The sequence below is a fragment of the Electrophorus electricus genome, chromosome 25 (genome assembly GCF_013358815.1).
Source record: "Electrophorus electricus isolate fEleEle1 chromosome 25, fEleEle1.pri, whole genome shotgun sequence".
NCBI classification, from domain to species: Eukaryota; Metazoa; Chordata; class Actinopteri; order Gymnotiformes; family Gymnotidae; genus Electrophorus; species Electrophorus electricus.
The window spans coordinates 8,520,308-8,537,559 of record NC_049559.1 but is presented as its reverse complement, the minus strand read 5'-3'; the positions used below and the strand labels follow the sequence as shown (position 1 = coordinate 8,537,559).

Genomic DNA, 17,252 nt, shown 5'->3' with positions numbered 1-17,252 from the left:
CTGACTTATTGCAATGGTGGCATGCCATTACAGTACCATGCCTGAATTCAGTGAGCTCTTTACAACAACCCATTCTTTCACTAATGTTTTTAAAGTCAGAACGCATGGCTAGGTGCTCGAGTTTATACATCAGTGGCATTGTGACTGAATGAAACACTTAAATGAGTAAGAGGTCTGTCCCAATACTTTTGTCCATATAGTGCATGTGTGAGTTATTTAATCTCAATTATTTTTTGCAGTCAGTTGTAAAGTATGTGAAATGTGATGCCGGTAGTCTGAAATATTAACTTCAGTCCAAAGAAAGCAGAGCCCTAATTGCACTCCAAAGCCACTTCCCCCAGTGATGGTCCCTGGTAGCTGTAGCTCATCTCCATGTGATGAAGGAGGCACCTTATTAATGATCACACAGCAAGCTCTACCAGCGATCCAGCCCCTGGAATCAAGGAGCGTTGCCAGGTAATGTTTTTTACAGGCTAATGATATGATGAGTCATATTTACCTGTGTACCATAGATTTTACACATGAAAGCTCAAGGCGTATAAGCGTTCCACAGCGTGCTCATTTCAGCAGTCTGTCGGCCATTCTGACTAATGTTTCTTGGGTCTTTCTGAAGAAATACTTCTCATCTTTTATTCACGAATCTCTCTTCGTTCAACACGCACATATTTGCCCTCCAGGATCGAGGACAAGCGGCCCCACTTACCATTTTCTCACGATCATTCATTGCAGAAGCCACTCTGAAAGGCCTTTTTACACCACACTACTAAGCGTGAAATTTCATTTTTGTCAAGAAACTTTGGAAAGTCTTCTTGCTGAGAAGGTTTTTCCCATGCTTTTCCCTCTCCACTCAGGAGGGGCTCTGGATGCCTACTGTGAAGCACTGTTCAAGGTATCTTGTAAGATGAATCATTTCCTTTTATTTGTCAGCTGTTTGCTAGCTTGCACCATCCTTGCATTCTGTTGCGAGCTGAGTGGTTTTGAAGCAGTATGGTCTTTGTTACCTCCTGTCCTGAATTGATACATACAAATAAAAAAATTAAAAAAAACATCTAAAGTGTTTTCATTCTGCCACCAAACTAAAGGTTTTGCCCTACACACAGTTCAGAACCCTCAGTGACCGCACATGGCTATTAGCGGTTCCTCTCCTCTCATAACTGTAACTACTCCTAACTCTAACAAGTAATTCACATCGTCTATCCCATCATGCCTTACACCATCAGTTTTTTTTTTCCTTATAGTTTTCAGAAAGGAAGGCCAGAGTGCTCTGCTGCTATAGTCTTAATGAGTGGCTATCTGCCATCGCCGCCCCGCAGGTGGTGAACACCTCAGTACAACTGACAAATCCCTCACTACTGAAAAGTCCTGGAAAATGACATGCCTGTATAACTCTATTTGTCAGCTCCATTTCTACCACTCAAGTCAGTGATGTTTAGAGTTAGAGAGAACTCTAATGAAACTGAGTACACCATTTCTAAAAATGTCTTACCTGTTTCAGCTTTTTTAGATCTTCATCAAGCTCAAGATTGTCCAGAATGACTGCCACAAACAGACTCAGCAGGATCTGGAAAACAGAGATGATGAAGAATCATAAAGTTGATGAAGAATCCATCTAGCTTGGGAACAAATGGCTTCTAAAATGCATGGTGACACATTCACATGCTAATTATAATTTAATCGCAAATGAATCATTAATTTGCCTTGACTTCACTGCTGCTACAGCAGAAGCTGTTAATGCAAACAGATACGTCATTAATGCTGTGTCCATTAGCAACAACATTCCATGGCAAAACCTTAATTCTGATAATCCAAATGTGTTCAACCAGTAAGCCTTCTCTTGGTACAGCTGTATCTCTTGCAAGAGATATAACAGATAACCGCAGAAATGCATGAGGAGGACTGGATAACAACAACTGATCCTTTGGTGCTAGTTTAGTGGCTTTGTTAATAAATTCCCATGCAGAAAATCTAGAGCAGTTGCAGTCCATAATACCACAGTTATTAATCGGCTGGTCATTAATCTCACTCTTCAAGTACATGTTTTGATGTTTTCATCTCATCTGTAGGAGATACATGGAGGCTCCTTAAAAAGGGATGAGGTCTCCGCATCATCCTGGGGTATCCTGAATTGTTTACATATAATTTAAGAAACTGTTTAATTTGTAAGATAAGGGATAAGCACCAAAGGAATTCATGCTGTCTTAGCAGTAAATTGTTTACAGGTCAGTGTATCCATTTTCTGAACAAGTAAAACGAAGGCACCATCTATGACTTTCTTAGGAAAGCCACAGTTCTGAAAATATTTCCACATTTTCTGGTGGAAGTTTTCATTCTTACTGCAAATGGACGTAAGCCTTAGTAGCTGTGTGTAAAAGGTGGAGTTTTTGCAGGCCTTAGAATGTGAAGGGTTGTACGGCAAATAAGAATGAGATTCTGTGGGTTTATAATGGATTGTGTTATTTAAGCCAGAATTTAAGAACTGAAACATCTTCATGCCGACTGACATTGCAAGAATGTGCCATAATCTATGTATATTCTAGAGCTGGAATTTGGAGAAAGAAAAGATTACCTGCAGGAGCTCTTCCATTCTGCATGTACCAGTAACAAAAACGTCATCAACGTACCTCCAAAATAATGTGCGTACACACCCAGAATATTGGGCAAAGAAATGTTTCTTGACAAATCCAACAGATGGATACTAAAATGGGTTAATCTCACACAAACCTCTTTGTTGGAGGACTATCACAAAAGGATTGGTTGTTGTCACCCATTCCTCCTTATGGATCACTACAGACGTTGTCTATTGTACCTCATGTGAGAGATGTAATCGGCTAGACATTGCATTTTTCGTTTCCAGTGGCAAGGCATATCTGTTTTCATTGCATTTGTTGCTATGGCAACAATGAAGTTAGCAAACCTAAGGAAAAAAACATTACACTCTGGAAAATTTAGAACACCATAGAATTAATATTATAATTTAAACATGTACTATTTTGAACATAAACTGCTTTGCTCTGTCTGAAATGTCCTGTTTTTTCAGGAAACCTTGTGTACTAGACTGCATTTTTTACCACCTCTATATACTATATACAGTGTAATAACGACCTACATCTCACTGCTAAACCATCCTGAAATTTTCACTTCATCGCTTTCTGATCCACAGCATGCTTGTAGAATGTTTAGAGCTTTTCTCAAGAACATTTGGCGCACACTTTTCTTTTCTTCTTTCTTTTCTCTTTTTTTTTTTTTTTTGACAGCGACTGAATAAGCAATGCAGTCGTTCCTTGATTACATGCCCCAACTGCTCCCTCGTTACTGGTGAGCTCATGCTTAAATGTCACATTTAAACGGCAGCTCTTCACTCACTCCAGCTTGTCAAATGTCAAACACAAGAACAAGCCTCAGAGCCGCGATGATGGGTGATTACAGCTACAGCGAGGTGGGAACCGAACTAAGAGCATGACTGACAAAAACGGATGATTGTGCGGGGTCTGAAGCCGAGCTGTTGACACGTGCATCCATATATCATTCATTACACTGAAATCATAACCAGCAGGGGTCATTATTATTAGAAGTTAACATACTAAATACGCATGAAGAAAAGCCTGTGCTTGACTATCACAAGACAACAACTACCAGCTTGGTCACAGCAGTTCACAGTGTTTCTGAAGACTGTGAGGCTTCTCTGTTATAAGACCCATCTGAGGAGAGTGTTTTTACCAGAGTGGCAAACAGGTGGTAGAGGATAAAGTAAATGGCCACCACTGGAGCCCACATGCGCCCCACTGCTGCCAAGGTCTGGTCCATCACGTCCACCCAGCCTTCCTGGGTGAGGATCTGAAACATGGACATGAAGGCCTGCAGGAAAGGAACACAAACGTGAGCTTTCGGTCAGCGTTCCCTCATCACGCTGCACTCCACCCAGAGGCGACACGCCACCGGCCTCACAAACTCATGCGGCTGCGCCGGGGGGCCTCCGGCTCCAGCCTGAGAATACAGCCGAATTCCAAGCTGTGAACGGTAATAAAGTGACATTAATAGGCCTGCCCCGATTTTGAATATTTAAATGTAAATGTGATAACGCGAATTGCTTTTAATACGACATACCTGATACAATGGCTGTTGGCGCTGGTAGCCATAATCCTTTTTGCACCGTGCAACCATTTGTTTTTATGGTTTTGTTCATTTTTGGAGCATTTTGAATATATTGAATATAAAAGTGTGACAACAGCAGATCATTCTTTGGATTCTCCTTTTTTTAAAAATATGCTGGAGAATGAGATGGCTGCCTAAAATGTGTCCACTCACAATGTTATGATGCAAACACATTTGAAGGCCAATGACTGGTATTAATGTCACTGGCTACAGGTCACTGCATGATCGACATTTCTAGCATTTAAAAGTGATTGTTGGCCATGTGGGATTCGGCCGAACTTAGCTTACCTTTTGTGTTAGCGAGCAAATAAGTAGCCAAGAAATGTGCAAAAGAAAACAACCAAACATTTTCGGGGGACTGTTTCTTGTACATACTTTAAAATATAACCCTGCCAGTGCCACTGAAATGACTTTGGTACGTATGTAAGACTTTTTCGCGTGGAAGTCAAATAAGGATCTGGGGCAACTAAACATGGACAGCATTGAAGCAACCTGTTCACACTGGCTACAAGGGCCTGCTATGAGGGTCTGCAGACGAACACAATTTTGCAACAGGTCTGCTGGCAGGCAAACCAGCTAAACATCATTATCTTCAGTGATTATTATGCCACCCGGACCAAGAAGCCTCGGAAATGAGAGGCATCTGTTTACCTGGTCCTCTCCGAGTCCCAGGACAAACAAGGATAAAAAAGATTTGGCTAATGAGAGCCAATCTCACCGGCACTCAGTATCAAAGGACTTGGCACCAAGTCTTACATCTGCTAAAATATTTAATATTGTGATGCTGTTGTGTTTCATTTGTATCCAGTTCTTCCCAAACTTAGCAATTTGCTGTGATGTGATCTCAGCTGTTTGATGCAGACAGAGTGGGAGATCTTACCCGCGGAAAGGTGGTGAAGCGGTCTAGGTCCTCCACAAAGCAGAACATTTGCAGACTGATGGCAGACATGACGATGAGGAGGCTGGCTGTGAACACCACCAGACTTCCCAGCTTCTTCCCTGGACCAAAGATCTTGTACACAAAGTCCTCGAGTGCAGGAGAGATCTTGATCAGACGCACCACTCTCAACACCTACAGAGAGGTAAGATCTTCCAAGGTCAGCATGCTTCACGTTGAACTGTGGCCTTTGTTACATAAAGGGAAGCGGTTTCAAGAGCAAATAAAATGATAAAATGGAGAAATAAGATGTCTGGTGTAGTTGAGTGCCTTTCCCTCATCCTTTCTGGTTAACCTCTTTAATTTAATCCCAAATCCAAATCCATACTGTTCGTTAATTTAATAATTGGTAACCTTGAAGACAGTTTGTAGGAACTTCCCACACATAATGGAATGCTTATAAATGTTATGCATTTGTGTGTTGGCATGGTGCTTTTGTAATGTTTACCATCTTTAACGAATCATTCTGAAACAATTCAGTGATAACCCAAGATGGAAAAAAAGGAGAACACACATGGGGAAAATGGAAAACATTGATTATAAATTGATATAAAAGCAAACATTGATTTTTATTTTCCTTTCACACTAATAACACTGTATATTTCTCTGTTATTTTAGCAGGTTCCAAATTGCTTCTGGTGACAACAAATCTATAAAAATCTATGAGCAATGCATCACGGTCAGACATTGATCAAGAGTAAGGACAGGGTATTGATCCAGGCATCGCACTCAGCTGACTCTTGCCTAACATTCTAACCCACCGATCTCCTCTCCCAACTAAGACTTGGCCTATTACGTTTTGGAAAAGTTCAACTGAAGTCCAATTACATATCTTCATTAGCACCATAATCAAAACTGCTAACAAAGCTAACAGAACGGCATGCTCCCCCCAGAGTGAAATGAACTGCTAAGATGGACCATCCCATGCAAAGAAATGCTTATATATCACGCAATAGAATATTTATCTCTGGATCGTGTACGGTTCTCATTGTGTAGTTTAGGATGATGTGAACAAGGGCCAATTAAGCACTCTGGAAACAAATATGAGAGGCAATATTTATGATGAAACATTATTCACAGAAGGAGTGGTCTCTTCTCCATGTCCTTTTATCACCAATTTAGATGACAAAGGCTTGGTTTGACCTTTAGAAGTGAAACACAGAACAAATTAGGAAGCCAGACTGATTCTGAACTGAATAAGTAACACTGTTCTTAATAGCAACTTATAACACCAGTGTAAAATGTATTCATTTTATTTTGGGTTATTTTAACATGATAAATTCAATAGCTTTTCCATATACTTTTAACAATTTTTATCCAAAGCCCTAAATTACCTGTTTAATTCTGTTTAATTTAATTACAAATTACCTGTTTAATTCTGGTGTTTGGCACAAGCCATGAATTGAGTAAACTGACTGAAAGAAATTCAGAACATAAATGTCACGAAAAACATATTCAATCAATTATTATCACATTACCTCTGTGACCAAACGCAAGGCTTATCATTCCAAGTGACTCATTTCCTAGTTCAGAACGTGCAGTGACTCATCAAACAAGCTGTTCACGGTGCATGTTCATAATAGACCTGCGCACACCGAGAAGCTAAGAATAATCCGCCCACAAAGCGCGGCATCCCGCGTCCCGCGCTCTTCGGCGGAGAGCTGAGCGCTGGGCGTGATGTAGGCTGTGTTCTTAATGAGCCCTGTCAACAAAAACAGCCCTCCCTCCATCCTCGGCTAGCTCTACCGCAGCAACCTGCCGCATGCTTTACGAGACCCCACCATCCGCGCCTGATTAGCTGCGGACGACCTAGCGGGTCCCGTCTCCATGCCGAACTCTTTCAGGGATCGTTGTGGAGGAGAGACTGTAGTGAACAGCAGGACCTGTTGCGTATACCTCTTTTTGCAACACCTTTGAAACACAAAAAGCATTATTTGCGTGTGTATTCACGGGAATACTGGCACAATCCGTGTGGGGGGTTACCCAAACGTAATAACATCCCAAGCGGTGATGTTCAGTCCTGTCATCTTAAGAAACAGGCCTGCTAGCAGAGAATGGATACGGTTTGACTAAGATGCATTCAATAAATAAAGGCCAGCTTGTACATGCTGATTTTAAGGGGAGCATTGTAATGCATAGTTTGAATGCCATCATTTAAATTAATTAAGGGGACACGGTACTTCCAGATAACACTCTTATCTCAGGTTCACTGATGCCGCACAAATATTCTAAATTAATTTGTGTCAGAAAGCTTAAATTCTTTAATAAGCAGAAGATAAGGAGATAGGAGAGGTCTACAGAAGATAAGGAGAGGTTTACAGAAGGTAAGGAGAGGTCTACAGAAGATAAGGAGAGGTCTACAGTCAAAACTCAGGTTATCTTTGATTAATCCCAGATAAGGATGAAACATACAATTTTAAATTCTTATGACTCCTTCACAATCTCTTAGAAACAGTAGCAAACACAGTTTCCTGAATACAATATTATATTCAATTTCTACTGAAATTGAATAGTTCATTATTCTGAACTTTTAAGAGAAAATGAGCACATTTCATGCATATCTGCACAGGTATATACTGTTGTTTACATCAAATACTTAAAAACATAACAATATTTTATCATTTGCTTAGTCAGTCATTAACCATATTGTCAGAACTGCCAATAGTGTTATCCGATCTGTGGTAAATGGCATCATGTGAAATTCTAGAACCATGACACATTTTGTATGCGTGATTATATCAATCGGTTTGCAAAGAGACTGAAGTACTACATTTACATTTACATTTATGGCATTTAGCAGACGCTCTTATCCAGAGCAACTTACAAAAGTGTTTTGTCATTTACTCACAGAATATATCCTAGCCAGTACAGTAGGTTATACCAATGATCTACAATGATACCAATGATCTAGAATACTGTAGAAATACAGGGATCAATGCTGAGAAAAGTACTACATCATTTAATAGGGACAAATGTTACATTTAAATATGGAACTGCAATAATTCTTGACTTAAAAACCTAGTATCCTTAATTCTGCAAAATATTATTATACATGGTATATCACTATTTAATGCAAGCATTTAATAAACAGCATGGTAATCATAGTTAAGCTTCTGTCCCACATGTAGATACATGGAAGGGGGGGCAGGTTAGTATGGCAAAACACCTACCTGGAAGTAAGTCATTTGAGAGTGGTAGAGGTCAGGGTAGATGTGCAGAGTGGTACCCATGACCAGTAGAGACTCAAACTTGTGTAGAGAAGAACTGATGTAGCCGGTGAAGCCCAGGCACCAGATCTTCAGAAGAGCCTCCAAATCAAAGAGCACAGTGAAGGCAACCTGAACAGGGGGGAGAGAGGAACTTACACCAGTGGCTGACGGAACGCTGCTCCTGACCCCTCAACGTAAACAGACATTTAGCAAGTGATCAGCAGGATTAAATGAAAATAACTAGTCTGCTCAGAACAGGAAACGCTGAGATTATACGGCCTTGTGTTTTCTAGCAGAACTGAAGAACCAGCTCTCCTGTGGTAGTGGTAACTGGTAGCCCAGTGGTTAAGGTACTTGATTTGTAATCAGGTGGTTGCTGATTCAAACCCCACCATTACCAAATTGCCACTGTCGGGTACCTGAGCAAGGCCCTTAACCCTCAATTGCTCCAGATGTACTCAGTCATAATTGTAGCTTGTGTTGGATAAAAGTGTCACCTAAATGCAAGCAGATGTTTATTAGCAGGTATGAATGAAAATGGCTGTCTTCTCAGAACAGGAAACACTGAGATTATACAGCTTTGCCTTTTCTAACAGAACGGAAGAACCGTCTTTCCTTTCAATCACTTTAGACTATTAAATGTGGTAAATCAAAATGGTAATGAAAACAGGCCCATATGGGTAACAGGGAACATGAGTGGACCATATCCATGATACGGAAAGACCTTAGAAGAGAGTTGGAGAGGTCGTTAGAGCCGAGGGGAGGCAGGGCCGGCTAATGCCTTTAAACGTCCATCAGATCCAGATGGAAAAGTGGACTGGATTAATGGCGATATGGTTTGGGAGTTGGGATGTGAATATGCCATGTGCTTTCTTGGCCTTATCTCTGCCTTTCAGCTGGGAGGTGGGCGGGCGGCCGCTCTCTTCTGTCTGTCTTTGTTCACACTCTGCCACCTGCATACTGATTCCACAGGCAAAGTGTGGAAGACGGCACACGTGCCAGTAAACACACAAACACATGCATGCACACACACACACGGATACACACACATACATATGCCCAGCACTCACAGCTATAGACTGTGCCTAAAGCCTGGTTGAACCCACACTCCTCACTTGATTTTAATCTGTGAGTTTAAGATGGCCGAACGTGACGAGCGCAAGCGTCACCAAAATGTGATCCGCTCATCCACTCTGATGTGACCAGCGCTTCAACTCTGGATGCTGTTGCATTTTTGTATAATTAAGCGGTGTTTTTTTTCTGTCAGTCTGTAAATAAGAAAAATAACTGTAGGTATGTACTGTAAGTACTGTAGAAACAAAGTGCAACATTCTACCATATAAAAACGTTTTAAAGGTGAAAATGAGACTTTTTACAGAGACAGCACCGATTGCTGCTAGCATGCATCATACAGCATTTTACCATGTGACAAGTAAATTTCCATGGGGGGAAAACCCTCAGGGTTTTAGGTCTGTTGTAGTTATAAGCTCTATAATAATGAGCAGGATGGCTGAGCTGAAAGGTCTTCCACTGCTGTCGTCTCCATCTCACCTCGGCCTGGTAGAACTCATCATAGTCCTTTTGGTGGTTCTTGCCCTTGTAGTAGTTGCTGGAAGCCACGATCACATCCACCGCCACCATACTCAGGATGAACATGTGGAACATGGAGGACCGGATCAATCGCTGGGAAGGAAAGGAGAGAGCGAGAACATCGTTCCGCTTTAGTTATTTTGGACAAGACAAGGGCACTGCGCTCAGACCCGGAGCCCAGGCTCATTCTGTCATTGCAGTTGCTGCTCTGGAGATATCCGCGGGCATGCAGACGGGCGTCTCCCCCTAAACTGCCATGAGCGAGGATAAGAGTGCAGTCTTGTCCTAGTTGTGACACACAAGACATCCTGAGTGTTCACGCACCTGAAGGCGATCGTTTTGAAAGTAGGACACAGTCACACACTAACACTCTGAGGTTCTTTGCTCTGGTTCCATTTAAATGATGCAACGTCAAGTCTCAAATCTCATCTCTGGCTGATATGTATGACAGTTTGCTCAATGCACAAGAAGGCATTCTGAAACCTAGATGTTGTACTAACCCAGACAAGCTTTCTACTATATTTCAACAGATGCCTATGAAAAATAATTACAAAAATCATGAATATGTAACCTTTCTTACACATCATATTTAACTTTAAAAACACCATCAGAGCTTGCATTTGTAATGTTCTCTGAAACACTGTTCCCGATTTTAGCAAATATTCAAGATAATAACTGACACTAAATTACAAGCAATCTTAAGAGTTACCAGTAGACATGCCTCAATGACTAAATGGTTTTGATGGACTATAACACTTAATGAGATAAGCCAGATATTCTTGAGCTGGCAGGGCTTTGATCATCATAAATACAATTACCGCATAGTCAGTGCAGAACTTGGCAGGAGGCCCCTGCAAACAGACTATGACTGGGCTAATCAGGACATGGGCTGACCACAGAGAAAGCGTCCAGCAACATGCTGCAGTAGCCTAATCTAGACATTCTAAAAGCATGCATTAGTATCTCAGTCACAAAAAAGTCGCAACAATAAACCAACCTCAACCAACCTCTTTTCAATTAAATTCAGTATTCAATATCAGTGCTTCAGTTTTATCACAGGTTGAGAGGATTCTGTTTATCTAGGATTTTGTATCATTAAGAGTCCTTTACTCTGCATAAATGTATTACTCCTATGTAAAGAGGCCATTGGATAGCAACTCCCCCCCACCAAAATCTTAGATGTTGAAAATAGTACAAATGCCAACGGGATCACAGGGGTCAAGATACAGTTTCTTAAGGAAAAGCTTAATGATGGCTAGGGGCATGTCCAAGGCTCAACAACAAATAACTCAAACACTCCCAATCACTAATAATAATTCCAGAAATAACCTAAATAATACTACATATGGTTGGTATATGACAGGATATAGCGATACAGAAATGGTCATAACCAATGCGACTGAATTTCTCTTGGAAGATAAGACCTCCTGACTGTTATAACACATAATAGGCAAATAACAGACCATTGAATGTTCTCTGTTTTGTTCTTTTCTTCTCTGCTGAGGACGTTATTGCTACTAAAGACCGGGGAAATCCATGACCCATTAACATGGCTACAAACCACTTCTGAAAGGCACGCGTACTGCTGTGAGTGGACAGCATGACCCAGTCTTCACTGAGGTCTAAAGAGAGCCCTCCTGAAGCAGACCCCTCTTCTGCTGCTTCATAATAAGACTCGATTAATCACAGGCACGACAGAGCAGGCTTCACCTTTTAGTAACTTTCTCCTGTGATCAATTAGGCGGTAGATTTATTTCTAGTTAAACAGCAATACAGTGGCTGCCTTCAGGATGAACAGAACAGTACTTGGTATTACTTTCAATGCTTTCAAAGAGAATACTGGAAACCAGCATGTCACCAATGACCACAGTTTACAGAGTGATTTAACAAATATCCTTTCCACTGTACCAAGTTCGCATACCAAGGTCCAACAAAATGTCACGTCTGAAACCACGGTGCTAATCTAAACAAAGTCATCTAGGGAAAGTGAAAAATATTCATCCACTATTGCAATGAGCTGTACAGACATGCCGAAGTGAAAGTGGGACCATGCACTGTGATTTCTGTCCAAAACAGCTGCATGCCAAGTGTCCACAGACCGCAATGTGTGAAAAACAATCATGGCACTTTCATTAGTAATGAAGTCAGAGTGAAGGGAGTGCATTTGTACGATTCAAAACACAGCAAAACGGAATTAATAACAACTGTGGGTTACGTATTGATTGTAAGCACTATCAGATGTGTCCCGGAGCCTTGTGATCATGGTTTGAATGTATTTCCATGATATAAAAAAGGGGAGAGCATACTTTTCCTTTTGAACCGTGGCTACAGCGCAACACTTGGCTTATGTCTTGCCCAAACACAGCCCTACAGCTTGTGGGTGGGTGGGATAATTGACAAGCTCTGAAGGGGAAAAACAGCGTACAGAGAAGAGAGAAAGATAGAGAGATAACAGGACAGAGAAATGGCAGGAAGAGATGGTGTTTTTGTCTGGCACACAGTCCCCCAAGTCTCTGGGAAGAGTCAGAGCAAGCACCTGTATAGGTATTACACAATTGCACTTACACCCGTCTGGACTTCAGAAGAGAGTAACCTGTCCATATTGTGCTTAACAGTGATAAGAATGATCAGTTAATTATCAGTTTGTGTATTATAAATCCGTAGAAAGACATGCTACAATGTTTCAGAAATATATATGCAGTGCAGTCTGTAGGCAATTGGGCAGCGACACAATATTGTTTTAGCTCAGTAGTCAAGCACACAGGACTTGAAGTGACACAAGGGCTTTAAACTTAAAGAGCAAACTGTCAGCTTTAATTTAAGGGTTCGTAGATCTATACAGGGTGACCCAAGTAGGAATTACAGTCCTTTTAAACATAGTCCTTCCATTTTATGGGACCAGAAGTAATTGCATAAATGGCTGCTGTGTTTCCGGGCCAGCTGTGCTCCATTGTATCATTAGTCAAGGAAAAGAGCTCACAAATGTTCTAGAGTGGACTCTAAATGTGGCGTCTGCGTCTGCACTCTGATGCTGTTGTCTCTCAACATGACGACTCGAGATGCGTCAAACAGTAGTGAACCAGGGCAAAGCAAGGCCAAAAAAATCAGAATGAATCAGACCCAACCAAAACACTTGGGCATGGGTTCATAAGTGTAGTATGAACATTATAACTGACTTAAAGGCTTATAGTTTGTTTTAAAGAAAAGCCTGATGGAAAGCTGGAATGAGGATTAACTTGTACCCCAGCACTAGAAAGAGTTAAGTGTGAAGGTAAAATAAAAAAAGTCATCCAAATCATTTATTAAATGCTTATTTATTATTTATTAAAGGGCAATGTCAGTAAAAGATTGAATTTTGAAGTGTTCAGAAGTAACTCTGCTCTAACAAATGACTCCGTACCCATCAGGCGATGGGGTGCCTTACCTACATCGCTGTCCAGTTACTTAATGGCAACGCTGCATGTCTGCAAGCTTGTGAACCTGATGAACACATTTCCATACAAAAGATCCCCATGTTCACGAATCCCATCTTCACTGATAGCAAGCAGTTAGGCAATCCTACACGCCCAAAGCAGGAGATGCATAAGCAAAAGCAGCCATGCCAACTGCCAGCACAGGGGCAAATTCTATGACTGCAGAAAGCCAGAAGACACACTCTGCCCCTGGGTCAGGCAGTCCGACTGCCACACGTTGGGCTCAACAACCCCAGGGCTGCCCAGACCCCCAGCCCTGTGTGGAAAACCCACGATAAGGCAGTGCCGAAGCAAAAAAAAAAAGGATTACAAGAACAGAGTGAACACATTTTTTCCTCTTTTTGGTGCATCCCACCACAATCAATCTCGCCTGCAAAAAATATATCGATGACTTTTTAAGCTGCAGTTCTCTCGCGCTTGTGTATGTTGTAAATAAGATGTAGTGGCTTTTGGAGTTGCCAATTAATCTTCTCATGTTAGCACCTCTGGTCAGACTTTGTTGGCATTTTTTTGTCTATTTTAAGGCTCAGCAGGAGTTATTTCATATATTCTGTGTTAATGCAATATGCAAAAATTGACCCTTAAAATTAATCAGGAAAATTAATCAGGAAAGTCCTCTTCAAGATGATTTGTTCACATAGTCTCACCATTCAGTGTTAAATGATGTTCTTTGAAACAAGAAGTGCATGTTTATGAACTACACTGCACATGAGACACAGTGCACAAGGTGGAAAAATATCAAAATCCAAGTATTTGTTAGCTTTTTCATACGTAAGGAAAAGCCAAACCATGCGCTCCGCTGCCTGGGGCTACAGATCAGAGGACGAGAGACGCTGTCTGGTCCAGCTTCTCCTCTGTTCCTGCCTCCTCCCGGTACCCATTCTATAACTAAGATGGTATGTGACAAAGAAGCTTGACATTTCCCGCTCCCAGACACTCGGCCTTCCCAAGGGTGTTCCGGCTGAGGGCAGGGGAACTGCAGGATGACTCTCTCTTCTCAAGGTCTTGACCTCACCACCTCATGGCAGCAGCTCGTCCGGGTGCCACACTATTAACACGGGGGCGGAAGCCGGAAGCCTCTCCGCACCGTGGTTATCCCTGAGGTTTCCCGGGCTTTTCATGCTTACATTTCTTTCCACTGACTAAAACCACTGAGCCCTTACAGAGACAGCACTAGAAACGCAAACCCAAGGCGTGCTGCCCTACTTTCTCCGATTTTGCTGCTGGCATGTAAATGTGCACGGAGGATGTCAAAATCAATTTTTATTTTTCCCATTGCGAGGCGAGATGGCACGGTCCCCCTCGCTCTCTCCTCGCGTTCAGTGCCGGCCAATTTGTATGCGCTAAATCTTTGCGACAGACGTTCAGGGGCATCACTTTATTGGCGCCTCCGTGCGCTGGAAACGTCAGGTGCCGTCAGCTGATTTACAGTTAGTGATTTTTCTCAGATAGTGCCTGTGCTGTCAGGTTTCAGCCAATATTCAACGAAGAACAGACACAATGAAAGTAAATACCACAACATAAATAACATTGCACCACCATTCAGAAGGCACGTACAGCATCGGACCAGAGAACTTCTTATTCTGGAACGTAAAGTTCTTAATCGAGACTGGTCTTTGTAGGTTATTAAAAGTGGAGTTCTTCATGGATTTGAAAGTACACATAAATGGGGCGGAAATAAGCAAATTACATAAAATAAGATTAGTGGATTTCTCATAGAGCATTGACCCCTCCAGAGAACGTGTGCAGGATCCAGTCACAGTGGGAGAGACAGGATCTGCATGCCTGAGGAATCTCATGCCTGTCCATTATCAGACTCCTCACCATGTGAAGCTGGCATGACAGATGTTCCACTGGTCAGCACCCTCCACCTACTGGCCCACTCTGTCCCAGCAACGGGTCACTTATCCTCCCTCTCTCTTTCACACCCACAGAACCCCACAGCACAAGTAAGTGCTTTATTCCACCCCAGCAAAAAAAATAAATATTTATATATATATATAAAACTTAATATAACATAATATATCTGAAAAACAACCCACCTTTTTCCTGACAATGTACGTTATTTTTGCCAGATCTCATTAACTGGGTTCTGAACAGAAAGACAACGTATGTGCAAACCTCTCTTAATAGGACTAAGGCACAGTGCTGGACGATGCTTTCCAGAGCACCAAGTGGGATAAATATGGAATTTGCTTTATATTACTTCCAAGTACTTGTATGAGGACCAAGTATATTCTAAGTCAATCTTTCATATTTCCACAACAAGCTGAAATCATTCTCTATTACCATATTCTGTAACTCCCCAAACCCCAACTCTGACAGAATGATGAAGATTGTGAACAACGCACTGTGCATATTTTCTTCCGAAGCGAGCCTGGGAACTGGCCGCAGTGGCATCGCACATTTGAGGAAGCGCCGTTGTTCCTTCTGCTGTCCACGACTGCCAGGCAAGACAAATGGAGCATCGCGCAGCACAAGGAAGCAGCCAAGTCATATCACAGAAGCTGCCGAAAAAGCTTGCTTATGTAAGTCCTATAAAAGCAGGTGTCTGGGGAACTCCGAGAAATGAAGAGAAAAAAATGACAAAAACCTTGTTTAAAAAAAAGGCTTTTTTTGTATTAAATGGACAGCGTCTTTTTTAGGGGTAGCAGCTTTTTTAGGTGTAGCTTCAGAGCAGCGTGTCTCTCTATCGCATTATTACTGCATCCAGTGGTTAACATGCTATAGGTGTCATTCTGCTTTGCCATGTGAACACTGCATTATACCATTTTTAACGAAATGAGCAAATCCGAAAAAGTCTGAAGCCTCCCGATGAATTCCATCAAGCAGCTCAATCTGACACTTACGCTAGAGGTACATGACCAGACTCTTTGTTTACCGAAACAGGAACACAAGTTCTATTCCAGCATTATTCAGCAGGTAAGTTGGCCTGCCCTAGCCAGACTGTTTAATTAAGATGCCTATAAATAGCCTGTGGGAGGTGAGCAAGGCCCAAATCCCCCTGCTTCTAATTGCCATTAGTGGAGCGGAGTGAGTCATGCTTTGGCTAGGATTGTCTGGTTAATTAAAGCCGACAGTCCTGTGGAATTTCCCATTGGTGTTCCTGACTGTCTCAGCCAGGTGACGGCTCCAGGAGCTCACTGCTGGAATGTGAGGAAAGGATTGGCCGTTGATCCTGGAGCCTACCAATGGGGCAGAGAGGTCCTCCTGGAAGGATTTCTTTTAACACAAACACAGCACAAACTAAAAAAAGGTGTTCCCTCTACATCGTCATACAACCTTGCTCTAAACAGGGTTATGAATCCTGCTTTTCCCTCTTCTGTGTTTACCCCACAGAGAGGAGGCAGACAGGCGATAGCTGTACAGAAATCAAAAAGAGCATTTATACAGCAAAATATATCATTTTTCCCTTCACAGACAAAGGTAATAGTATGAGTCAGGTTTTGGCTAAGTCCGGTTTAACTTGCAGACGGTGTGGTCAGAGCACTGCTACGACTCAGTAAGCTAACGCCTAGGAAATGCCTTAGTTGTGACTTCCTAAATGCTTCCAAGGTGAGGTTTGAAAGCATGTCAGAAGGCCAATAAACACAAAAACAATATCAAACTTGTGTTGCATCCATTTTGCTCCTCCATTCATTAGTAAAAGCCAATTACAGCCTACAAAGCCTGCATCACAAAAGATCTGTCATCTAAATAGAATCCATTGACTTTATTTCAGTGTCACTTAAATTGCAATTCCTTTATGCAGAAGGTCAGAACTTAAACTCCAGTTAAACATTTATCACGTTTACAGTGTATGACTGCTGTGGGAAGGCTTGTATCGCGTTCACTTTCAAAGTTTGCCAGCACTAAAGTTCAAAACACAGTTTGACTAGGGAGGACTTTAGC

General features: G+C 41.9%; 1 protein-coding gene across 2 annotated transcripts in view; it reads right to left on the bottom strand.

The window, feature by feature from the left end:
• The window catches only part of nalcn (sodium leak channel, non-selective), a 72,677-nt gene that overhangs the window by 32,288 nt on the left and 23,137 nt on the right, over window positions 1-17,252 (bottom strand). For both annotated transcript variants that reach the window (XM_035522684.1, XM_027001422.2), the window contains exons 13-17: window positions 9,850-9,981; window positions 8,260-8,427; window positions 5,033-5,224; window positions 3,718-3,855; window positions 1,487-1,561 (exon numbers count right to left, since the gene is read on the bottom strand). In XM_035522684.1, the coding sequence (XP_035378577.1) occupies window positions 1,487-1,561; window positions 3,718-3,855; window positions 5,033-5,224; window positions 8,260-8,427; window positions 9,850-9,981 (705 nt within the window). The remainder of the gene's footprint in view (window positions 1-1,486; window positions 1,562-3,717; window positions 3,856-5,032; window positions 5,225-8,259; window positions 8,428-9,849; window positions 9,982-17,252) is intronic.